The sequence below is a fragment of the Haliotis rubra genome, unplaced genomic scaffold, assembly GCF_003918875.1.
Source record: "Haliotis rubra isolate DU_JTF1 unplaced genomic scaffold, ASM391887v1 Scf41, whole genome shotgun sequence".
Lineage (NCBI taxonomy): Eukaryota > Metazoa > Mollusca > Gastropoda > Lepetellida > Haliotidae > Haliotis > Haliotis rubra.
This window is the reverse complement of record NW_025767091.1, coordinates 49,413-76,783: the sequence shown is the minus strand read 5'-3', so window position 1 is coordinate 76,783 and position 27,371 is coordinate 49,413. Positions and strand designations below refer to the sequence as shown.

Sequence of the window (27,371 nt, the reverse complement as noted above, 5' to 3'; positions counted from 1 at the left end):
TACAATTTCCGGTGCGTTGTTCGGTTCAGTTCCAGCTCATCACACGATACTACTTCTGTTGATAGCAGAGCTAGTCAGGCACCGTCTGCTAACATGTTGGCGTTTCTGATATTTGCAGCAACATTTGTGGTTGTACTGATAATTGCCGTTATTTATATATCTCCGGTAAGTGATGTGCACAGTTGCGATTTAGCTGACAAGACATCTCAACGTGTTTTTTCACCCTCAGGATGCTCTGAGTCTGAAGTTAACCGCTGACAAGACATGAAACATGTTTTTTCACTCTCAGGATGCTCTGAGTCTGAAGTTAACCAAGTTACTCACCAGTCATGTATCTAACTGTGTACACAGCACAACTTCAACTGTGAGTTGTGTTCTTACATATTTGGTATGTTTAATTGCTAGACTGTGTGTCCGAGTTGACAATAAGAAAATAGTTTGTGTGAGAAATTGTTTTTGTTTAAAGCTTAGATACAACCAAAAAAACCCAAACATAATTAAAACACTATTATCATTTATTTGTGACATATAATATACATTGCTGATTATGAAAAAACAAACAAATAAAGTAGTATAGACAATAGGGGTACGAGATCAATTCTGACAAAAAGCCATTGTAAAGCTTTATTTATCAAATAAATCTTTTATCAGGCCCTAATCTCTTACTGCTATTCTATATACCACTTTTTTTCCTGGTCACTATGACCGCAAGCCAACACTTTCCTGGTCACGTGACACTATTATGTTTACTTCTTGAGCGGTGGCAACATTGTGTCGTGAGGTATGATCAATACCTCTGGCTTCCTGGTCACTATGACTGCGAACCAACACTTACCTGGTCACACGGCTATGTTGATCTCAGCGAAACAATTTAATGTGAATCGCCTATGATTTCTTTGGTTTTCGTAATGAAGGCTTGTTGGGCTTGTTGTATTCCTTGGTTTATGTACTTTGTTTTCTCGTCTTCGCTGATGACAGTGCTTTTACGAGACTTGGTTCGAATCTCTTGTTTCATTTTGTGATATTTTGCGAGTTCAGAGAGTACCAAACGAAACTCTCCCTCTGAGATTTTACTGTCAGTGAGTGCAGTGGAAATATGGTAGTCTATTGTGTTTAACTTTGCTTCGGCTAGAATTCTAATTTCGTCGTGTTTCAATGCTTTACGATGCAATTTGCGAGATACAAACTTAAACACCAATCCCACCAACCCTGACACTCCAGCTGTTATTTCAATGCCTAGCACTATAGGTGCGGCTACGATGGTGGACAATAACCCGACACCTACCGCACCTAACCCCATACTGGCTGCCATAAGGGAGGTATCAACCCCATCCACGACATTGAAAGCTCTATGGTATTTCTTACATAATGCTTTCCATATGTCGCGATCTTGTTCTAGTTGGCGTTTTATGTCACATAACTGTTTCAACCGAAACCCATCTACGGTTTCCAGTGTTTTTGTTACTTCTTCTACGACTGGGTACAGTCCCATCCTGTGTGTGTATTATATATACTACTCAAAACAAGTTAAGGGTCAAAACTTTTAATGGCTATAACTACAAATATAAATAACAGTGAAATGTAGCGATCATATAACAACTCGAGCCAACATTTCATGATAACCATAACGGGAGACAAAAACAGCAGGAATGCCGATGTCCTAACTCGTCCCAAGCATGTTCCACAGGGGCTAAATAGTGTTCCCCCTAGGATTCAGAAAGGGCAGGGTAACTTAAACAAAAAGGGCACTTCATAATCTAAAAGGGCACTTTGGTGAGGATTATTGAAAAAATAACAATAACAAAATGTATATGAAGTCAAATGCTCTTATAATTTTATTTCTAAAGTTCATTTATTACTCTTCTCATTTTGTATTTTAAGATCAAAATTTGGAAAAAAAAGCATTTCAAGACATCAATCTGTTGTCACATTTGTTTACAATTTCACAAAACACGCAAACAACAATTTACAGTCTTCTTTTCTTTCTTGCCAAGCATCTGTTCACAACTTTTTTCAAGTCAATGTCTTAAACTGACGATGCATTCAGGCTAATCATGAGAAGTCTGTTGCAATTTTGAACACTGAGTCTGTTTCTATAATCTGTCACATTCAGTTTCACTTTTGAGAACACTCTCTCAACTTCAGAAGTGGACAATCACAGTTGCATGAATGGACAGTAATTGAACAATGTTTGGATTCAAGTTTCCAAGTTGAGGCTTGTGTCTTCAAAATGGTGGAGGGTGAACTGGTGTCAAGCTCCTTTACTTGACTCCACTCGATCTGTGTTTGGTCGACATTAAGTCCATTTCTGCCCTTGGTGTTCCACTTAGAACATAATGAACAAAACATCATTCCCTTCTTTTTGTCATCTTCTGAGTACCTCGACCAGGGACGGTTTTGTTGCCACTTTGTGTCAAATGCAGTCTTGTGACCACCATCTTTCTTCTGTGTTGGATTAACTGGCTCTGTCTCGTGTGCCCTTGAATTTTCATAGCAAACTACCTCTGACTCGTCTAAGTCCGGTCTGAAAAAACATATATACAAAGTTAATATACCATATTCAAAATATTCTTAGATATTAAATTTGCAATCATAATTATTAAAACAAAAATATCACACAATAATACACCTGAACGTAAGTATCTACTGTGGAGAGCTTCGGGTGTGGCTTCCCATTGTTTGAAATCGTGGTTTTACTCCTTCAAGACTTACATTTTTTGAAATCAACAGTAAACACTAAAACAAGGCTAAAGTGAAGCTGTTATGCTCCTGTATTAACTATTTCATTTCCCAGGACAAACAACAAAATAATACAAGATCAATTTCAAATTGCCGATGGATTCAAAATGGCGGACATTTTCGAAGTTTAAGATTTTCATCTAAACAGCACAGTCACATGAATATCGGTCCCCAAACGCACTCAAAAATACATCCCATGTAGTTCACACATCGTTGTCTTTAATAAATGAAGGTCTTATTTGAAAGGCATGTGAAATTGAAAGGGAAATCAACGGCCTAAAAATCACGAACTTAGAGGGACATACCTGTTAGGAGCGAAGAAATCTATTAGTCGGCGACACTTCCTTGCTTCAACCTTCACCGCTTCTTCTCTTTTCCATTTGATTCTTTCCTTGGTAGGCATTGTGATTTGTAAAGCGAATTAAACACATTTGACTTCGCCATGGTTTAAATGCCAATTTCCTAATCATTATCAAAACAATTTTGCGTCTCCCCTTGAAAGGGAGAGAACTCCGTCCTTAATAAAATCCGGAAAATACACACTGGTTGTTGTAAAATCAAGCACAGCTGGAAAAAAAACTGGGATTGAGGTGAAAAGGGCAGGGCGCAAAAATCAAAGGGCAGGGCGCAGCGCCCTCCTAAATGTGCCTAGGGGGAACACTAATAAATCTGCTGAATATGCCGGGCATTCCATGTGCTGAACATTGTTCTGTTTAAGGAAGTCCGTCACAACACGGGCACGGTGTGGTTGGGCGTTGTCATCTTGGAATATGGATCCGACGCTGATACGTTGTAAACATGGCAAAACAAGGGGTCTGATAATCTCCCGTACATAGCGATTTCCGGTCAGGTTACCATTAATGACATAGAGAGGTGTCCTTTGATGAAAGGAAAACGCACCCCAAACCATGACACCCCCGCCTCCATATGGCAAACGTTGGTTGATGTTAACGTCAGCATACCTCCCTCCTGGATGCCGATACACACGAGTTCTACCATCATTGAACTGTAGAGAAAACCTAGACTCATCAGAGAAAAGAACTGATGCCCACTGAGCACGTTGCCAACGAACATGGCGTCTACACCAGTCATGTCTTGCCGTCATGTGTCGCTGAAGGAGCGGTGGTCGTACTGCTGGTCGCCATGCCCGAAGATTGTTCTTCGTCAGTCTGATCAGATACCAGGGTACTTGTGGCAGTTCTCAGTTGGTCACGGAATTGTCTGGCAGTTACTCTGCGTTGTGGGAGGGCCATATTTGTCAGGTATCGGTCTTCTCTAGGAGTTGTTGATGGAGGCCTGCCAGAACGTGGCCGATTATTCAGCATTCCAGTGACACGAAACCGGTGTCATAACCTTCCAATGACACTCTGACTCACATTTAGTCTCTGAGCCACACTGCGTTGAGGTTCGCCATCTTGAAGCCAAGCAAGAGCTCTTCCTCTGTCTGTCATGCTCAGTTGACGTCTTGCTATTGTTGAATTTCAAGTGACAATAACAATGCGACAATTACAAGTTTTATAGGGAAAATAAGCATGCACAGCACTAATCCCACGAAGAACACATGCATATGTTGTTCATGATGAAACATCATCTTCCACAAGCACAGTGGTGGCGCTTCTGTGAAGGTCTCGATGTTTCAATTTGTTCATTTTTTAACACCCTACGAAATGATGACTATTGGCACCATGGTTATCTGCAGCTTTTATCCAGGTTCTGCAATGGTTTTGAATAAACTGCCATACACGGAATGTAAAGTTTTATTCATGCATAATGCAACCAGCCTCATCAATAACATTACATGATGACATCGCATGACCCTTAACTTGTTCTGAGTAGTATATTATAAGATAAAATTTAATTGGTTTTTCGTTAATTTCTTATCAATGTATTTGAGGCTTATACGGTTTAGATTTTCATCCACGGCAATCCCTGAGACATCAATAGGCACATCTGGGGTCAAAATACGGACCCCCTCGAGGCTTACTAAGGGGGCCGATCCTGGTTGTACGATGATACGGCAACGTTGGTAATTGTGTCTGTCTTCCCACACTATTCCCAACCCTTGTAAAGGGTTTACACCGATATGAGTGTTCCCGAGATAGAATTCTATGATGAGTGTGGTGTCTTGCCCCATAACTGAAAGCCCTCGCTGGTAATCGGGTGATTCGGACCCTAAAATTATATAGTCATCGTTTGGAGCTAAAATGTTGCCCGTGTAACCTGGTATTCGTATAACTTGGGTATTATCCGACGGAACAAAAGACGTGAGAATGATACCGTTGTTCTTAATTTCGGAGACGAAACCATTTGTTTTAAAGGAGATGTAAGGTGCGGTGAGGGTAATGTTGATCAACCATTCGGGTTCTTTAAAGTCTGCCAGAGACACCCGCTCGTACAAGTTGCCTTTTAAGTGCAGGACGTACAAGGCGTCTTCCTCATCGGGTCGACCGAACCCCTCCATGACTTTGAGTTTTGTCTGTGACCGAGGCATATCTATATCACAGTTAGAAATTCTGACAATGCTAAATAATGACGTTGCTGCTAAGTATTGAACTGAGAAAGTGACTCGGTAAGAAGAGGTGTGGGATAATAGTCAAATGTAATTATATAAACAGTTAAATCGGTGATCGACTGTCATAACTTATAAAAAGCTTGCGCCTGTGATATATCAACAAAACATTAGAAAAATAGCTCACATCAAAGCCTACACAGAGTACTCACCGCCAGCGAAGGTTTTCCGTCTTGAAATGTCGAACACTTCACTGGTTGACACATTGCTGAGTACATCTAGATCCTTAGCAAGGTTCTTTTATGTAACGAGTAAATTATTTACTATTTGTTGTTTGTGTACACAACCAAGATTAGACTACTCTTGCTCACGACCTTATAATCCGGGCATCCTGCTTGAAGCTGCACAAATGTATTCACTGCGCATGCGCTATAAGCGCAGCACACCACAGCTGTTGAAACCACTTTTCACCATCGCGTTATTTTTCAACTTTATAAGTTGAATTTGCATTTTTGATAATTTGTTACTGTAAGTCCAAACCGAAAGGTATCAGAATCTGCAAAGTTGTGTTTTGCGTTGCATATGACCTTTGAAGTTAGTTATCATAGATCAGAGAGATTACATAGGTCACAGGGTTCTCAGATCAGTGTGAGCATTTTCATGTGTTATTTGCAGGGTGCGATGTCCGTTTTTTTTTCAGTACCAGCACCGAGTGCAAACTGGCTTATAGGTTTGGCTGCACCTTCAAAATGTTGGTTGCACCACAAAATAATGTCACTGGTTCTAAAACGTAACATAAATACTTCTTTAGCAACCTTCATAACTAGTACTGGCTACCGAACAGTTATCGCCATGTTTTAGTGTTATTTACAAAATTACTCCGCCGTCCGTTAAATTAATGAAACAAAATTAATCATGATACTTAATTAGCAATTCACTGATGTGTCCAGCCCATTCACTGCCGCCGATCATGTTTTTATATAACGTGGCGGAAGGGAATCATGGCAGTATAAATAGATGTTTTCTCACAACTAACTGTAACAGTTATTGCCATTTAGGATTTCTCATGCCATTCGTGAAATAATATATATATTTATATCATTCAGTTACCTCGAATAATTGATTGTGTGACTACTTGTGTGTTTCTTTTACAGTATATTGATAGGGAATGAAACAATTAATGACTTGTGAGTGAGTGGGTGAGTAAGTATGATTTTATGCCGTTTTTAGCAATATTCCAGCAATATCACAGCAGGGGACACCAGAAATGGGCTTCACACACTGTACCCATGTGGGGAATCTAATAATGACTTGTGAACTTGAATTTGCTATTATATAGGTCGTGGGACATCCCCCTGACTAAGTATATTTATTGGATTCATTACTTTGTTTTAATTTTCTCTTATGTTACTTAACATGAAGAATGTTCTTATTGTTGTCAAAGACCGTGGGGGGGGCGGTGGGGTAGTCTAGTGGTTACAGCGTTGGCTCGTCACGGCGAAGACCAGGGTTCGAATCCCCACATGGGCACAATGAGTGAAGCCCATTTCTGGTGTCCCCCGCCGACGTGATATTGCTGGAATATTGCTAAAAGTGGCATAAAACCAAACTCAGTCAGTCAGTCAGTCAAATACCGTGGGGGAAAAATACCGGAATTGACTGGAACTGCGCACGTATGATACAGATGTATTGGCGATAATTGTTACGTGGCGATAACTGTTTGCTAGCCAGTACAGAACCATAACCTAAAGTCGTGGATAACCTTGATTTGTGAATCGCTGTAATTATCATGCTATCTCATAAATTAAGTCTCGACTGACGTCATGAAGCGGTACTTTTGATGTACATGCAATGCCACGCCTCGCTGGCAAAAATGTCCGATCTCTGCATTACACGAAAGTATACTAACTCAATTTCTAGCACTGAGATAAATAGCCCAAGATCACTAATGCCACCATTACCAAATTCTATTTTTACAAAATGTCATGTAAAAAGATACCAAGAGCGTCAACCTTGTCACATCTCACCGTCTGCTTTCCTTAGTGTCAATACTTACTGCGATGGACTGTCGTACATAGTTATATAAATATGATAAACTAACCGACTACGTAATCCATGAAACAAGGTGATGTCAAATTTGGGGGCACACAAATGGGTGATGATTGCAAATGGCTTTGGTAAACAAATGTTTCATTCACAAATGGAATATTAGGCTTTTTCAATTTGCTGATTCAGTGAATAAAATAATGAGTAAGTATACAAAATGAAATCGTGCATTTGAAATATGATTTTCGCTGCACTTCCCTTATATCCACGAATCAAGGTTACGCGAGTGTACTAAATATCAGATACATGCAACAGAACCAGATCCAGTGATAAATGATGAATGATTATGTGGTAGTTTTGCATTACATTTATTTAAAAATCTCAATTATATGATTACTGCTGCATAACTGATTAATGAATACACAAATGTTCATTCTTCTAATGAGTCTTGTTACTTCTTGCCACTTACTTCCCAATTAAGACACACCAATCACAAATGTTGGAGGATTTATTGTTACCTGCACTGAGTGCAACCTGTTTCTAAAGGCATCCTGCACCAGCTATTTTGAACATGCACTGGTGCAGGTCGTAAATAACGAAATCGCACCCTGATTTGTCACAGGCTTTAATTATTCATAATCACAATTATAACTTCATGATCTTGCTTCTGCCAAAATAAATGATTATTGACATCAACAACTGAGAGGAATTATGAAAGCTGATGAGTAACGTTTCCATGTATAATATGCCCTGACTACCCCTGCAGGTAATACATGTGTATTCTTCATTATTTTAGTAGGAGATGGTTAAAATGATTATTTACAAAATCTTTGTACAATCAATTTAATCGTTTTATAATTTGTTTCAGAAAAGTTCCGCCAAAGGGACGACAGTGCCTGGTCTGTCTCCAACCACTACAGAGTATGTATTAGTGGTGTTCCGATTAATTGAAAAAATCGAAGATTGGTCGCAGTGACCAAACGACAAAGCAATCGATCACATTTTCTCATAATCGAACACAAATGATTTTGAAACTACTGTTTTAGTCTTTGAAATACTTGACGATGGAACGTATCTTAGAAGTTGTCAGGGACTGAAAACATGTTTAATACTTAGAAAACTCACTTCACTAGCTGAAAAGTCATGACTGAATATTTCTTGAAGACTCCAGGAAGTTTATGTTCATGATATATTAGTCATCACTTTAATGTAGCATGTTGCAACATGTTATACTTTTCTGCAGTAACAACCTGGATAGGAAAATCTGAAAAATGACGCTAACCAAGTTTTTTCGATGATTGTTCGTTGGTAATGAAGCAATCATCAATTGTGAGATTTCAACCAATTCCTAACACTAGTCATTCTCTTCCCACAGAGGTTACTCCTGTCATATCTTCCTACGTAACCTCTGTTCTAATACGGCCCTTTCATGGTGTGAGCGTTCAAGACTTGTGATTGGAGGCAATCAGATTTAGTTGTGCAATCAGCGACGTTGTTTCAAAAGTGATCATTCGCAAGGCCTCGGTAATTTCCGTATGCTTCGAGAAAACTAAACTTCTTCCCCTGCGCGATGCGCAAACGTTTCTTCTAGACAGAACTCAGTCATGTTATGGCGGATCAGTGGCGCCGTCGTTGACAACGGACAAGCTAGCCATTAAACGTCTTGTGTGTAACATCAACACAAGTCCCCGGCAGATGGTGTATATTTGTGGCCCCACATTTGGTTGTGTTAGTCAAGTTGAATCTAAGTCGATGTAACACGTGTTCTGATTGGATAGAAAGAAGGGAGATAATTTGTGTTGCGATCTTTTGCCACTAGGGAATTTTACGAGAACCGGGAAATATGGCCGTATTAGAACAGAGGTTCGTAGGAAGATATGACAAGTAACCTCTGTGGGAAGAGAATGAACACTAGTATGTATATTCTATTTTTTACCATTTTGTGTGACATCCACGGTCACACAATGAAATATTGTTCTGTTCTTTTAATGAACAAACATGTCATATATACTAAAGTAGGCGTTGGGGTAGCCTAATGGTTAAAGCGTTGGCTCGTCACGCCAAAGACCCGGGTTCGAATCTCCACATGGGTACAATGTGTGAAGCCCATTTCTTGTTTCCCCCGTCGTGATGTTGCTGGAATATTGCTAAAAGCGGCGTAAAACCAAACTCAGACAGTCAGTACTAAAGTAGAGCAAGTTAACTCAATGGTTCATCACGATCTGTTCATTCTGATCTCCAGCCTCAAGCCTGAAGTAAATGTCTGTAAAACCTCCCTCACTAAACTTGACATTTCCTAATTCATGCTCTTTTGTAACTGCTGAGGTGGGGTGTGTGTGATGCTATGGCTTTGTATTTCTTTGATTAATGGTGTTAAGATGACATGTTGTTGAACGGTACTGTATTCACTGCCAACATCTGCGATTTTATCGTAGTCACTATGAATTTTAGCCTCAGACTATGCCAATATGATTGCGCTAGAAATTCTAAGAAATTTGGAGAAAATTCATTAAAATTAGGATAGATAGACAAAACCATATATTTTCGTCGATTAAATACATTTTTGCCAAAAAGAAACGAGAAGAAAGGTAATGCTGATAATGTGGAAATCTGCTGTTGGAGGTGTGTGAAATTAAAGCTTCACTCTTGATTAGTGTCATATTATCTTTCACAGAATCCATCATGATTTAAAGTTATTAGTTGACTACTAATTTTATGGTCAAACTACCAATTTTGATCCTTGAAACTACTATTTGCAACACTTTGGGGTTGGCATCTCTGCTTATCAGTCTCAAATTCTGAAACACAGTGAACAAAGGAGGAGTTATTTTCAGCAGAAGTGTGTCAGGGTGTGCATAAATACCTCTGGCTCCGACTATAGTTCGTCCATGCTTAGGTATGGGTGTTATGATCATCGTAGCACTAACATCGCTTTGTACAGCAGCACCATGGTGTATAATGAAAATTGCAGTTGAAGGTTTTATTGTCAGAATACGATAAATCATGAAATTAATGCATCACAAATTTAATGCGAGTGTGAGGGTCTAGTCTAAAATACGTCATGAAATTAATTTGAGCTCAGGAATCTGTGTTGATGATAAAATGTGACACTCTGAATCTTTGGTGTTGTTCTTTTTTCTTTTCACACTTGTTATTTACCAAATAACCTGAATTGAGCTTGTTAAGCAATGAATGGAAATGAGCTGACGATGTTTTGATTACGCTGCCATGTTTGATCACGTGATTGCTTGCTACTACTTGTCTTATGACTACATGTATAAACGTAATTCGACTTGAAAGACACAAGTCATCTACCTAGGTACAACAAACAAGTGGGGGGTCTTCTCGTTTATCCACCACCTATTGTTCTAGGTGGACAAGTCACTGAAGCGGAATAATCCTCAAGACAATAGATGTCCCTGAAATTTTGTTCCCTGTGAAATAAGATCCCCCCTTGAATGTAGTAGTAAAAAAAAGTAAGTCTTTCTACATTTTTTTTTATTTCAACAATACATACAATATCAAAATTAACAATACATTCAATATCTATGACAATCCTCAATAGCCTGTTAAATGGGATACTGCATCCCAATATGCATATACATCCATATGGCCAGCCAAGAATTGCTGTTTGATGTTACATAATCTGTTTGTTAAATTGACATATTTAACTTTTTGCGCGAGGAGGTTTGGCACCTCCTCTTAATTGCATACATGATGCCTCTACGCATGCCGATTGTTCTTTTTCAAGAATTCAATAATCTTGAAGATATTGGGATGGTTTTCTAAACAGGAAAGCTTCCTGTGCCAGCCCTCAAACATGATTAGTAGTGCTGGGGCCTTCGTGGCTTAAGTGGTTCCACATGGTCCTGCCATGGTCACCCTCCACCCAGTACGATGTCATATAGTCTGTAAACTGTTCCACCCCAGGAGGTGCATCTTCCAGGGCCTGCCACCACACATCACTCACACAGTCCACTGGTACCAGGGGTAAGCAATCGCCAGTCTTACAAGACGACCTATGTCCGGTTGTCCTTATATTCAGTTACCATTCCAAGCTTCTGAACTTTTCTCCAAACACTCTGGCTAAAGTGAAAGTAGCAACCCTTTAATATGGCATTTTGAAAAGTCATCTTGATGGCGCTTTGGAGCAGCTGACTCAAAATCAGTGAACACACTCACTGGATCCAATACAATGTTCTTAGAGGCCGCTACATTCTTCACATTTTCAAAGAAACGCTCATATGTCGATCGCTTTTTATCTGGGAGCAGACCATACACCAAAGGGCACATCTTATTTTGCACAAATGCATGAATGGTGTAAAGCTGGGTGAACACACCAGGGCACTTGTCAAATGTTCGTCACAGTAGTACACATCTGCTTCGGAGAGAAGTCGCGCAGTTCTCGCCAGTCGGAAGGTCAGGATCTTGTCATGGTCGCCGAAAACAGCAGGAAGTTGTCATTGGCATGCGCCTTAGTATATGCATCGGGAAGATCTATTGCTGATCTAGTTGCTGGCAGATGGGGATGTCTTTGGCTCGAGCGCGGTATAGAGCAGGGCGTACACTGTCAAAGATGGGCACTTCTGCAATGATGTCAGGATTCATCACTCAGACCTAGAACAGAGAAACACAATGTTAAATTCAAAGAAAACTGTTGTAGTATTTTAGTATTTAATAGTAATTAAAAAGTTGCCAAGTATTTATGTTAATATTTACCTGATAACTCCTCCTGATAAAGAGATGGAATTGGTTTGGAATCTTTTCGGACAAGGTCCTTAAGATTGGCCAAGAAAGAATCTACAGCGATTCTATTCTCCACAGATGCATGGTTATGCTGGTCTCTGTAGGACGTGAGAATATTATCTTTGGTGTTAACCGTGGCATGGCAGTTCTTCTGGGCGCAGTTCCAATGGACAGATGTTCCTCGCCTTCTTTAACTACAAACTTGTAATTTTGGAACACTAAGTACTGACCACCTCTACCATTAGGAATAAACTGGACATTAACCTGTTGGTTAGCCATCGTGACTGACCTTAAAGAACCTCATGTACCATTTTATAATCGTGTAATAGTGAAAAGTGTTCACTGAATTAAAAAAACACAAATAGCATAATCGACACAATTTAATTAAAGTTCACGAACACTGTTCACTGTAACAGGGCAAATCAGCTAATTAGTGTCACCCACCAGGACCAAATTTCAGAGTGAGCAGTGTAATCACTAACCCGTATCAACTAATCCCATCTAATCCCTTGTCAAAACTAAAGGGTGGTGGATAAGTGAGAATGAACCACAAGTGGCTGGAGAATGTCTGGTATGGCTGATGTGCTTGAGTGATTTTAAACAATGACCAGTGATTGTAACCAGTAATAATTACATGTGGTTTGAGATACCTGTAATGAGGAAGTGACCTGTATTGGTGTAATGTGTAGTGTCAACAGATTTACGTTTTATTAAGTTCTCAAAAGTAGACATGTTCAGACTGAAATGCGTCATTATAATAATGCGAGAAGAGTACAGATGCAAATTTTTCACATTAGTAAAATGCTCTCATTAATTTCATGATTTACAGTAATTAAACCTTGATATACTTTTGTGGCATATGTTTAGGTCATCTTGATATCATCAACATAACCGCTGATTTTTGTCTGTTGTCTTGGGCATGTTGGGTGACCTCCCTTGGCTGTGCAGAGTTGTGTCCCATAGTTGTAGGTGGATCTGGTCATTAAGAGTTTGAATCCAAGATAAATATGTAAAAGATAAGTAATAAAATATCAGTAAATAAATATATAAATAAATAAATGAACTAACAAACTGATATATAAAACAAATAAATGAATACATAAATTTAAAATAAATAAATAAATGTACCTGCTACATACTTTAAGACATGTGAAACAAACATGTCAGTGAGTGAGTTTAGTTTTACTCCGCACTCAGCAATATTCCAGCTATATGGCGGTGGTCTGTAGAAACAAACATGTCTTTGCCAATGTTAGTGATAGGTTTCCTTGATAAGTCCCTTGATGAGCTGTGTATTGTTGACAGAGATGGCAACCTGGCTGACATTGGAAGGGCTGGCAGCTTGCACGAGTTCTTGATGGACCTTCACCAGCAGTTTGGGCCTATCGCCTCCTTCTGGATGGGACCAGGAGCTTGTTGTCAGCATTGGATCTGCTGAACTGTTCAAGCAACACCAGAATGTGTTTGATCGACCTCGTGAGTTGCCTTGATGTAGTTTTAGTACAAATGTTGTGTGTTGTCAAACCACATGTTTATGGCCCGTGAAACTGCTACTTCTTTCAACACTGTTTATATTCAGAATTGTGAGTAAGTAATTCTATATGCTCTTTCACACTTTAAAATTATGCATTTAAGAAAGTAGGATACGTTCCTTCTTCAAAATAACCCGTGAAGGTCCGGGTTAGAATGTGCCTTCAGTACCCCATGCTTGTCGTAAGAGGCGACTAACGGGATCGGTTGGTCAGGCTCGCTGACTTGGTTGACATATGTCATCGGTTCCCAATTGCGCAGATCGATGCTCATGCTGTTGATCACTGGATTGTCTGGTCCAGACTCAATTATTTACAGATGGCTGCCATATGGCTGGAATATTGCTGAGTGCGGCGTAAAACTCTCTCAACTTCTTCAAAATATATCTTCCAAATTATTGACATTTTTTCTTCAAAATACATGTAGATAGATTGTGAGAAATATCTTTGCTATTGATGTTACATGTTCTTGAAATGAAACTTCATCAGTGATCAAATGATGTGATAAAAAAAATTATGTCAGCATCTTCATTCATTGTAGACTTCTACCATTCTACTGACAACTGGAGAGTGATTGTGTTTAGTTTTACGCCACACACAGCAGTATTACAGCTATATGGCGGTGGTCTGTAAATAATCGAGTATGTACCAGACAATCCAGTGATCATCAGCATGAGCATCAATCTACCCAATTGGGTTTTGATGACATGTCAACCAAGTCAGCGAGCCGGACCACCCGATCCTGTTAGTCGCCTCTTATGACAAGCAGGGGTCGCTGAAAGCTAACAAAAGAAATAAAAATACCAAAATGTGTTTTGATAACAGATTACTTTGATAAAATGGCATGTAATATTACTTGTAGAATCATTTTGGAGTGTCAATTTCTGAGCATACTCAATAAGAATGTCTCTTTTCCCTTCTCCCAAGCCATTGTTCAGTGACTGTCATGAGCGGTGGGGTAGCCTTGTGGTTATAACGTTTGCTCATCACGCAGAAGACCCAGGTTTGATTTCCCACATGAGTATAATGTTTGAAACCCATTTCTGGTGTCCCCTGCCGTAATACTGCTGCAATATTGCTAAAAACTAAACTCACTCACTCTTTCACAATCAAACATTGTATCAAATAAAAATTTATATTAACTTAAGTGTTTTTTTTCTAGCGAAGCTGTTCCGGCTATTTGAGCCTATCATAGGAACCAAGAGCATACAGTATGCTAATGGTAGTGATGGACGAGGTAGACGGGCAGCTTTTGATAAAAGTTTCTCCCATGAAGAACTGAAGATGTACTACCCTTGTCTGCAAAAGGTGAGATGTGAGACTGCACCTCGGAAGATTAAAGTCAGTGTATGAAATAAGGCCCGTCTGACCTCCCAAGAGGGGCTAGATTTCTCCCGGACGGTCTAATTTTACAGCTAGCCAGCCCGGTGGACGGGTGAAAAAAATATTCAGATAACGTGTCCACTGGCACTGCCTATTTAGGCAACAACTGGTTAAATCTCTTCTGGGCTGGTAATTTTTGAAGTTACCAGCCCAGATGTCTGGCTGGGTTTTTGGCTAATTTCATACACTGTTAAAGTGTGGTGTAATAATTAAGCAGCTCTCTTCAAAGAGGTTGTTAGTTTTGTGGACATATCATGGTTTGAGTAAAAGGATCTTTAGCATTCTTTGGCACATTTTCAATACTGTATAGTTTCTTCATCTCCCATGACTGCCTCTGTGGTGTAGTGGCTGAGCCTCTTGCCCTGGTATGCAAGTCGTTGATGAATTAATTGTGAAGGAAGTAAAGAGGTGGTACTTGTTGTTGCCCTGCCTGAGTAGGGTATCCATTTTAGACTGTGGCCTGGTATCTTAGTGGGCAAACCGTCCCAAACTGGAATGAGTAGGGACTAGAATATGCAGCTAAACATGTACGCACGATATATGTGAAGTAATCTTGACTTATAACAGGCATGGTGTTTAGGCACAATCTTTCTGCCCAGACTACAAGTCCTAGCACTGACACGTAACTCCCATACTTTTGTATGAGAGTAGCTGCAAAATTGCTGATACAGCAATCGGCAATATTCACTCACTCACTCACTCCCTCCCATACTTTGGCCTAAAGGTATGGCTGTCATACTCTTCAAACGAAATTCTCCTACTTCAGCACAGTCATAGCACAAAGATCTCTTTGTGAAACGGAGTCTGTACTCATCATAAAATAGATGGAAGTCCACTCTACTTTGCGCTGCTTCACCTCTCTGCTCTACATCGCTAAATTCAACTCCACTTCACATAGAATCACAATGCTCTGCCAGTCTGGTCCATTCCACTATGCTACTTGTGAAAATCCGGGTTAGAATTGATCTTCAGAAACCCATGCTTGTCGTAAGAGGCGACTAACGGGATAGGGTGGTCAGGCTCGCTGACTTGGTTGACACATGTCATCGTATCCCAATTGCATAGATTGATGCTCATGCTGTTGATCACTGGATTGTCTGGTCCAGACTCAATTATTTGCAGATCGCCGCCATATAGCTCGAATGTTGCTGAGTGCGGCGTAAAACTAAACTCATTCGCTCACTCATTCCACTATGCTTTTCCGTTCCACTGTCTCGCTCACTCACTCACTCACACCTGCACTCACTCACTCACTCAGTGGTGTAATGGTTAGAGCATCTGCCAAGAGAGCAGAAGGTCGCTGTTTCGATCCCCAGCTGCGTCATACCAAAATATGGTACTTATTGGTCCCTGCCTGGTGGTCAGCATTAATGGGTACAACAAGGACTGGTCGGCTCGGGAGTCAGTATATTGTGTCTTAGTGGGGTATTCATGCTTAACTGCGGCATGGTATCTCAGTGAGCTAACACTATAAAACCAGCTTAAGTCTGGGCTAGTACAAGCAGCCACACATACACACACTCATGTTGTCATATGAGCAAAATGTTCTTAAGTACACCGTTATACCCCATTTCACCTCACTCACTCGCTCACTCACAAACTCACTCACTCACTCTGTTTCAGGTGACTGACGACCTGGTCAGCAAGTGGTCCTCTATGGTCAAGGAGGAGCACATTCCACTGGGCCAGTACATGTTTGCCTTCGCTATGAAGGCAGCACTGGTTACACTTCTCGGGGATTTATTTGAAAATGACAAAGAAGTTTTGACTGTCAAGACCCACTATGACTTGGTAAGTAATCAAACTAATGTATTAAAGAAAGCATAAAACAATTTGAAATGTTGTGAAAGTTGGAATGTTTCATGATCAGCCAACAATCAAATTGAAAATATGTCATCTGGAAAGTTGTTTCAAACCCTCCTGTAATTCAAGAAATGGTTGTGATTGCTAATGACTTTGTAATGGGTGTTGTATTATTGTTTTGCTGTGAACTTTTTCAGGTGTGGTCCGAATTGGAACACCGATTGGCTGAACCTACCATTCCAGATGATGACTCCCCCAGGGCAAAAGCGTTCACTGATTGTAAGATTGTTGTCAGTATTGATTGTAACGTTGTAGGTAGTATTTATTGTAAGATTGTTGTCAGTATTGGTTATTGTAAGGTTGTGGGTGGTTTGGATTGTAAGATTGTAGGCAGTGTTGATTGTTAGATTGTAGGGAGTATTCATTTAAAATTGTAGGCGGTATGGATTGTAAAGTTGTAGGTAGTATTGATTGTAAGATTGTAGATGGTATTGATTGTATGATTGTAGGCAGCATTGATTGTAAGATTGTAGGTGGTATTGATTGTAAGGGTTGTAGGTGGTATTGATTATTGATTGTAAGGTTGTAGGTGGTATTGATTGTAAGGTATTGATTGTAAGGTTGTAGTATTGATTGTAAGATTGTAGGTATATTGTAAGGTTGTAGTTTGTTGTAAGTATTGATTATGTAGGTAGTATTGATTGTATTGTATTGGCATTGTTGTAGGTTGTAGTATTGATTGTAAGGTTGTATTTGATTGTAAGGTTGTAGGTAGTATTGATTGTAAGGTTGTAGGCAGTATTGATTGTAAGGTTGTAGTTGTATTATGGATAGGTAGTATTGATTGTAGTATTTGATTGTAAGATTGTAGGTTGTAGTATTGATTGTAAGGTTGTAGGTGGTATTGATTGTAAGGTTGTAGGATGTATTGATTGTAAGGTTGTAGGCATTGATTGTATTGTAGGCAGTATTGATTGTAAGGTTGATTGTAGCATTGTATTGCAGTATTGATTGTAAGATTGTAGGTTGTAGTATTGATTATGGGGTTATTGTAGTCAGTATTGATTGTAAGATTGTAGTGTATTATTGATTGTAAGGTTGTAAGGTTGTAGATTGCAGTATTGATTGTAAGATTGTAGATTGGCAGTATTGATTGTAAGGTTGTAGGCAGTATTGATTGTAAGATTGTAGGCAGTATTGATTGTAAGGTTGTAGGTATTGATTGTAAGATTGTAGTAGTATTGATTATTGATTGTTGAAGATTGTAGTAGTATTGATTGTAAGATTGTAGGCAGTATTGATTGTAAGATTGTAAGATTGTAGTATTGATTGTAAGATTGTAGGCAGTATTGATTGTAAGGTTGTAGGCGAGTATTGATTGTAAGATTGTAGGCAGTATTGATTGTGGATTGTAAGATTGTAGCATTGTTGCAAGATTGTATTGTATTGATTGTAAGATTGTAGTCAGCATTGATTGCAAAGATTGTAAGATTGTAGTATTGATTGTAAGATTGTAGTCAGCATTGATTGCAAGGTTGTAGGCGGTATTGATTTAAGATTGTAGTCAGCATTGATTGCAAGATTGTAGGCGGTATTGATTGTAAGATTGTAGTCAGCATTGATTGCAAGGTTGTAGGTAGTATTGATTGTATGGTTGTAGGTGGTATTGATTGTAAGATTGTAGGCAGTATTGACTGGTTTGAAAGTTTGCTGGCAGTAAAAGTTGAATGTGTACCAGATTTAGATGGTGTCACAGAATCACTACAGCTTCTGTGGTGTACATATACTTGTTGACCCATGATCATAAACATGAAATTATGGCTGTATAGATCATGATTAATTGTAGAATTTGTGTTGACTTTTGTTTGAAAGGAAATATTTGTCATATGTGTAATAGTGCAGAAACAATTCAGTTTAGTAAAAATAAGTATTAAATTGTTGGGTGAAATTTAATCCATTGCTTTTTATCAAACAACAATCACTTGTATACCCTTTTTCTTGGCAGCTAAGGGTGTGATCTTGAATACCGTCAAGAAGTCTGTGGAATATCGTAAGAAGCATGGCAACAAGGCTGAGGATTACCTTCTGATAGATCGAATCCTAGACTATCATTCAGAAATGGACACTACCAAGCTGGACTGTTTGACGTACCTTGTCGGAGCATTCCACACAACTGCCAACTGTAAGTTTGTCTGATGTACCAGGTTGGGGGTTCAGACATGTTGTCTGATGTACCTGGTTGGGGGTTCTGACAAGTTGTCTGATGTACCTGGTTGGGGGTTCAGACAAGTTGTCTGATGTACCTGGTTGGGGGTTCAGAGGTGTTGTCTGATGTACCTGGTTGGGGGTTCTGACATGTTGTCTGATGTACCTGGTTGGGGGTTCAGACATGTTGTCTGATGTACCTGGTTGGGGGTTCAGACATGTTGTCTGATGTACCTGGTTGGGGGTTCAGACATGTTGTCTGATGTACCTGGTTGGGGGTTCAGACCAGTTGTCTGATGTACCTGGTTGGGGGTTCTGACATGTTGTCTGATGTACCTGGTTGGGGGTTCAGACATTTTGTCTGATGTACCTGGTTGGGGGTTCAGACTGATGTACCTGGTTGGGGGTTCTGACATGTTGTCTGATGTACCTGGTTGGGGTTCTGACATGTTGTCTGATGTACCTGGTTGGGGGTTCAGACATGTTGTCTGATGTACCTGGTTGGGGGTTCAGACCAGTTGTCTGATGTACCTGGTTGGGGGTTCAGACATGTTGTCCTGATGTTGTCTGATGTACCTGGTTGGGGTTCAGACATGTGGGGGTTCAGTCTGATGTACCTGGTTGGGGTTCAGACATGTTCCTGTCTGATGTACCTGGTTGGGGAGGTTCAGACATGTTGTCTGATGTACCTGGTTGGGGGTTCAGACGTGTTGTCTGATGTACCTGGTTGGGGGTTCAGACATGTTGTCTGATGTACCTGGTTGGGGGTTCAGACAAGTTGTCTGATGTACCTGGTTGGGGGTTCTGACATGTTGTCTGATGTACCTGGTTGGGGGTTCTGACATGTTGTCTGATGTACCTGGTTGGGGGTTCAGACATGTTGTCTGATGTACCTGGTTGGGGTTCAGAGATGTTAGTCTGATGTACCTGGTTGGGGGTTCAGACATGTTGTCTGATGTACCTGGTTGGGGTTCAGAGATGTTGTCTGATGTACCTGGTTGGGGGTTCAGACATGTTGTCTGATGTACCTGGTTGGGGGTTCAGACATGTTGTCTGATGTACCTGGTTGGGGGTTCAGACATGTTGTCTGATGTACCTGGTTGGGGTTCAGACGTGTTGTCTGATGTACCTGGTTGGGGGTTCAGACATTTTGTCTGATGTACCTGGTTGGGGGTTCTGACATGTTGTCTGATGTACCTGGTTGGGGGTTCAGACATTTTGTCTGATGTACCTGGTTGGGGGTTCAGACGTGTTGTCTGATGTACCTGGTTGGGGGTCCTGACATGTTGTCTGATGTACCTGGTTGGGGGTTCAGACATGTTGTCTGATGTACCTGGTTGGGGTTCAGACATGTTGTCTGATGTACCTGGTTGGGTGTTCAGACCAGTTGTCTGATGTACCTGGTTGGGGGTTCAGACAAGTTGTCTGATGTACCTGGTTGGGGGTTCAGACGTGTTGTCTGATGTACCTGGTTGGGGTTCTGACATGTTGTCTGATGTACCTGGTTGGGGGTTCAGACAAGTTGTCTGATGTACCTGGTTGGGGGTTCAGACATGTTGTCTGATGTACCTGGTTGGGGGTCCTGACATGTTGTCTGATGTACCTGGTTGGGGGTTCAGACAAGTTGTCTGATGTACCTGGTTGGGGGTTCTGACCAGTTGTCTGATGTACCTGGTTGGGGTTCAGACCAGTTGTCTGATGTACCTGGTTGGGGGTTCAGACAAGTTGTCTGATGTACCTGGTTGGGGTCTTCAGACATGTTGTCTGATGTACCTGGTTGGGGGTTCAGATGTACCTGTTGTCTGATGTACCTGGTTGGGGGTTCAGACATGTTGTCTGATGTACCTGGTTGGGGTTCAGACATGTTGTCTGATGTACCTGGTTGGGGTTCAGACCAGTTGTCTGATGTACCTGGTTGGGGGTTCAGACATGTTGTCTGATGTACCTGGTTGGGGGTTCAGATGTGTTGTCTGATGTACCTGGTTGGGGGTCCTGACAAGTTGTCTGATGTACCTGGTTGGGGGAGTTCAGACATGTTGTCTGATGTACCTGGTTGGAGGTTCAGTCGTGTTGTCTGATGTACCTGGTTGGGGGTTCTGACAAGTTGTCTGATGTACCTGGTTGGAGGTTCAGACATGTTGTCTGATGTACCTGGTTGGGTGTCCTGACAAGTTGTCTGATGTATCTTGTTGGGGGTTCAGACAAGTTGTCTGATGTACCTGGTTGGGGGTTCAGACATGTTGTCTGATGTACCTTGTTGGAGGTTCAGATATGTTGTCTGATGTACCTGGTTGGGGGTTCAGACCAGATGTCTGATGTACCTGGTTGGGGGTTCAGACATGTCTGATGTACCTGGTTGGGGGTTCAGACATGTTGTCTCATGTACCTGGTTGGAGGTTCAGATATGTTATCTTGGGGGATGAGTACCTGGTTTCTGATGTACCTGGTTGGGTTGTTCAGACCAGATGTCTGATGTACCTTTGGTTGGGGGATTCACATCCTAAAGGGACAAGTTGTCTGATGTACCTGGTTGGGGGTGATGCAGACAAGTTGTCTGATGTACCTGTAAGGATTGGAGGTTCAGATGTGATCAGATTTAGTCTTCAGAGAAATAATTCTTGCAGCTGTATTCTGTACTTTCTGTAGTCTGATGTACCTGGTTGGGGCCAATTCAGACTAGTCTGTCTAGATGTACCTGGTTGGGCACATTCCGCTGTGATGTATTCCTGACAAGTTGTCTGATGTACCTGGTTGGGGGTCCGACATGTTGTATGATGTACCTGGTTGGAGGTTCAGATGTGTTGTCTGATGTACCTGGTTGGGGGTTCAGACCAGATGTCTGATGTACCTGGTTGGGGGTCCTGACAAGTTGTCTGATGTACCTGGTTGGGGGTTCAGATGTGTTGTCTAATGTACCTTGTTGGGGGTCCTGACCAGTTGTCTGATGTACCTGGTTGGGGGTTCAGACGTGTTGTCTGATGTACCTGGTTGGGGGTTCAGACGTGTTGTCTGATGTACCTGGTTTGGGGTTCAGACAAGTTGTCTGATTTACCTGGTAGGGGATCGTGAAAAGTTGTTTGACATATTTGGGTTCAGGTCTTGTCCAGTTGTCTGACGTATTTGGTTTGGTATCCAGACCAGTGGTCAAACTTCTGTCTACGTGACATGAAACCGAACTCAATTGTTCTCTAATGTGTAATTATCCCCTGCCGCGCGTTTAACATGAACCTGGGGATTAGGCTCCGTCGGTCCGTACGTACGAATTGGAATATCTTAAGAACCGTTGACTGGATTCTTTTCATATTTGGTACCTAGGTTCATCATAGTAAAAGAAAGGTCCCAGTCAGGGTTGGCGACCTTGACCTTCGTTTCAAGGTCACAAGCGGACTTTAACGTTTTACCCTTGTCAGCGAGGTATCTCAAGAACCGTTCACTGGATTTCTTCATATTCAACACCAAGCTTTATCTAGGGAAGGTGCAGGTCCCAGTCGATTTTGGTGACCTTCACCTAATTTTCAAGGTCATGGTGACGCTCTGAAGATTTCAGCATGTTAAGCTGCATGTTAAGATTGTCAGCGAGATATCTCAAGAACCGCCCACTGGACTTTCTTCATATTTGACACAAAGCTTCATCTGGGGAAGGTGCAAGGCCCAGTCGATTTTGGTGACCTTCACTTAATTTTCAAGGTCACGGCGACACTTCGAAGATTTCAGCATCTTAAACTGCATGTTAAGATTGTCAGCGAGATATCTCAAGAACAGTTCACTGGATTTTCTCCATAGACTTTCAAGACTTCCCTTGAATGCTTTTCAATAAGCAATTTCTTTATTACTATTTTTGCATATTTCATACACTAAGACATTCATGTCAAGGTCAAAGTGAGTCTTGAAAATATTTGTGCGTTTGAACAACTACAGAGCAAGATATCAAGAGAGGTTGACTGGTCATGTTTTTGTTTACATTTAACTTCATCTTAAATTACAACCTTCACTTTCATTACTCTTTAAGTTTGATTTGATAATTTGCGGCGGGGGATTATGTCACCTTAGTGACAATGCTTGTTATCAATGTTGTATGTGCTGTTTCAGTGTTAACGTGGGCCTTCTACTTTTTGGCAACCCACCAAGACATCCAGGAGAAAGTGTACAAGGAAGTCATCAAGGTTCTGGGTCAAGACGACTTGGTGGAGCATCACAATCTCAATGACCTGAAGTAAGTGTGAGCTCTTGATCTTAATGACCTGGAGAAAGTGTGAGCCTATGATCTCAATGACCTGAAGTGTAAGCTCCCAGTCACAATGACTTGAAGTAAGTGTGAGCCCATGATCTCAATGACCTGAAGTAAGTGTGAGCCCATGATCTCAATGACCTGAAGTAAGTGTGAGCCCATGATCTCAATGACCTGAAGTAAGTGTGGTCATATGATCTCCATGACCTGAAGTAAGTGTGGTCCCAGGATCTCATTGACCTGAAGTAAGTGTGGGCCCAGGATCTCATTGATCTGGAGTAAGTGTGGTCCCAGGATCTTAATGACCTGAAGTAAGTGTGCCCAGGATCTCATTGATCTGGAGTAAGTGTGGTCCCAGGATCTTAATGACCTGAAGTAAGTGTCTTCCCAGGATCTCAATGGCTTGAAGTAAGTGTGGTCCCATGATCTCAATCACCTAAAGTAAGTTTGGTCCCATAATCTCAATGACCTGAAGTAAGTGTGAGCTACTGGTCTCAATGACCTGAAGTAAGTGTGGTCCCATGATATCAATGCCCTGAAGTAAGTGAGATCCCAGGATCTCAATGACTGCTCATTGAATTATTTAACATTTAAAACAACAACAAAAAACACCCAAATAAATGAATCACAATGTGTGCTTTAGCCAATGAGAATATTGATCTGTTAATTCAGCCTAATTTCTATACCACATTGATCAAGAAATTTCGCTTTGTATGCATAAGAATCTACAGTTCCTTGAATCTTCTCAAGACAAAAAATTTAGATATGCCACTGACTCTTGTCAACCCATGTCGTTTTCCTCGAACAGGTATGTTCGACAGGTGATTGACGAGACACTGCGATGTGCTGTTGTTGCTCCTTTGGCGGCCAGGTTTCAGGACTTTGATACAGAACTGGGAGGACACAAGATTCCTAAAAATGTAAGGATAGTAAGAGGCTCTCAGATGCATCATTGCCTTTGAAGGTACAGGTTACAAGGGGTCTTCGGCAGCCCATATCAATGCTGCAGTCAGACTGTGTAATTGCAGGATTCCCGCTAATTGTACTTACCTTGGCACTTTATTTATAAATTTATGAGTCAACAATGGTGCAAATTCATTATTTATAATATGTTTTTATATATCGGGCGCGCGTAATCAATTTCAAAATACGACTATTTTCATTGAAAGGTATGTCAAACATTCGGAAATCAAAATCAAAATATTGAAACTTCTAGAATTCAAAACGAGGCTTCGTGAGCTCTGCACATTGCTAGTACGTCTATTTGCATACGAAACTGTAATATGAATTTCTGTAAGGAGCTCGTTTCGCTGTATGGAGCTCGACTTGATGTACAGAGTTTATCATCAGATCTTTTTTGGCTGTCAAAATGTCAAAGAGAAGGATTACACTTTTGGTTATTGGCCCACACTTTCTAAAGGAAGGGACCACCTGGAAATGCAATCTGTTGTGAGGCTACTAATGGGGTGAGAAAGTGAGGACCACTGACCTGGCCGATGCATGTCGTATTATTACTGTTGGGAATTAGTTAGAAACTGATGATAGGTACATTACAACAGACCAACCATAGAAATCATTTATGAAATTTTCCTGTTATGTTTGTTAATGCACAATTAAAATAAAGAAAAAACATGCAGTTTGTAGCACAAAATGCATATGCAAATTTCACATATTTAAAGGATGAGTAGTATGTTAGGAACATTAATTTCCTGGAGTCTTTGAGATAAATTGAATCATGACTTGGAACGAGCTTGTAGTGGTCATGAAATGTAAATTTAATGACACAGAGAAAACCAGCGTTTGGAAAAATTGTTGATGCAAACAAGTGTTCCAAAATTGTTTGTGTTCGATTTTGAGAAAACATGATCAATTGCTTGGTGGTTTGGTCTCTGCGACCAATTGTCAATTATTTCAATTAATCGGACTACCACTACTTGTTATCCTGTTTGCTTTGATCCATGCTGTTTCATGGTAACCTTAGTATATGCAAACAAAGTATAGGCTCTGGCAGTGAGTATTTATTGTAGTGTCAATATTCACAATTTGTATTGACAGAATCATCACTAAGATTTTATCAATTCATTGTTATCACAATATGGAAAAACATCCATAATATAACGAGTACCCATGAAGATCCAGGTTAGAATTGGTCTTCAGCAACCCATGCTTGTCATAAGAGGTGCCTAACGGAATCCGTTGCTCAGGCTGGTTGGCTTGGCTGACACATGTCACTGTATCCCAACTTTGTAGCATGATGCTCATGATGTTGATCACTAGATTGTCTGGTCCAAACTCAACTATTTACAGACCGCCGCCATATAGCTGGAATATTGCTGAGTGGCGCCATTTAACAACCAACCAACCAACCAAGAGAAAGTGCAAGTTCAACAACCAAGTACAGAGTGTTGTTGATATAATACGGAAACAACTTATGAAACCGATTGAGTGAGTGAGTGAGTGAGTTTAGTTTTACGCCGCACTCAGCAATATCCCAGCTATATGGCGGCGGTCTGTAAATAATCGAGTCTGGACCAGACAATCCAGTGATCAACAGCATGAGCATCGATCTGCGCAATTGGGAACCGATGACATGTGTCAACCAAGTCAATGAAACTGACCACCCGATCCCGTTAGTCGCCTATTACGACAAGCATAGTCGCCTTTTATGGCAAGCACATGGGTTGCTGAAGACCTATTCTACCCCGGATCTTCATGGGTTGAAACCGATTGAGCACATTTCCTTCTATTACAGACCCCAGTGATCCATGCCCTAGGGGTGGTGCTCCAGGACGAAACCGTATGGCCTCTGCCTAACAAGTAAGTAGCTGTAACTTGAAGTGGTGGGAAAACCCAGGGGTTAAAGGTTCGTTCATCACACCAAAGACCTGGGTTTGATTCCCCACATATGGTTTACCCTGCCGTGATATTGCTGGACTAAAAAGCGATGTGAAACCATACTTGCTTAATTATTTATATAGCTGGATTATTCCTGAATTTTGCATTAAACCAATATTTTAACAACCAACCAAACCTTCTGCAGTACGATAAGCGGCATTTGTAAGCAAATAAGCATGAGTCAGGATAAGTATAACATATTAATTTTATCATAATAATTACATTTTGTTTGATATTTATTTGATATTTTATGTTCCACTATTTCAATCTGTTTACAGATTTGATCCTGATAGACTGTCGACAGAACAAAGTAAAGATCGACCTACCTTGGCATTTTCTCCATTCGGCTTTGCTGGGAAAAGAGTCTGTCCAGGATATAGATTTGCTTATGTTGAGAGCACAATGTGCATAGCATCTCTCATACGCAAGTTCAAGGTCAACTTAGTTGAAGGCCAAGTTGTGAAACCAAAATACGGCCTTGTCACACATCCCGTTGATGAAATCTGGATCACAGTCAGTAAAAGGAAGTAGCTGTGCTATTGCATACTTTGCTGTGGAGGAAAGAATGAAATGATAGAGTAACTTCCCCTGTTGTTCTGTACACAGAGCTACAGATAACTTTTTGGGTCATTGAGTTATGTACTCGCTTGTCTTCATCTCAATTGGGTGTCCTAATTTTCCTTTGAGTAACGAAATGAATTGTACTCACCTCACTCAAACTCAGTTGGGGATTTTGCCATTTTCCATTAATTTTAAAAATATAATAAATTTTAAATGTTAGTGTTTGTTATTTACATTTCATCTGTAATATGGGAAACAAAAAGAAAGACTGGAAGTTGTCAAGTTCATGTCCTGAAATAGAACCTCTCAATATACTTCAATTATTTTATCTATCCACCGATACACGCAAGCTACGATTTGACATTTTCTGTGTACGCATGTAAGATCACATTTACTGAGTATTTACGACACTTCAAACGTACTTGTACGCAATAGACTTAATAGGAATTGAGTTTTCACATAAATATTTGCGTAATTTACGCAGATATGCAGCTTATCTGTACCTCTGTGTACAAGTGTGAATGCAGCTGGATTGTGTTGAACAACACCATATTAAGCGGGCTGAGTTATTGAATTTAACAAAGTAGGAATTTATTTAAACCATAAACCATTTAAAATTTTTTTATCAGAGATTGATTAGAAGGGAACAAACTTAAATCAAACATTGATAAAGCTAACCTTGTTTATAATAGTGGTTACTAGGCAATTTAGAACCCTGTCTACACTG

General features: G+C 40.5%; 1 protein-coding gene and 1 long non-coding RNA gene across 2 annotated transcripts; one reads left to right on the top strand and one right to left on the bottom strand.

Annotated features, from left to right (window-relative positions):
- The first annotated feature begins 24 nt into the window (after positions 1-24).
- On the top strand, positions 25-26,761 carry LOC124287954 (cytochrome P450 20A1-like). Its single transcript, XM_046724451.1, is given in 12 exon segments — positions 25-165; positions 8,163-8,215; positions 13,346-13,439; positions 13,441-13,516; positions 14,732-14,877; positions 16,576-16,743; positions 16,953-17,034; positions 18,761-18,937; positions 23,050-23,173; positions 23,997-24,108; positions 25,941-26,005; positions 26,362-26,761. Coding segments are annotated over 12 exon segments (1,422 nt in total). The 5' UTR covers positions 25-93; the 3' UTR covers positions 26,615-26,761.
- On the bottom strand, positions 2,321-3,227 carry LOC124287955. The gene is made up of 2 exons (XR_006901350.1): positions 3,031-3,227; positions 2,321-2,524 (listed from the first exon to the last, which is right to left on the bottom strand). It is a non-coding gene; the product is annotated as an uncharacterized LOC124287955 (long non-coding RNA).
- Positions 26,762-27,371: the final 610 nt, after the last annotated feature.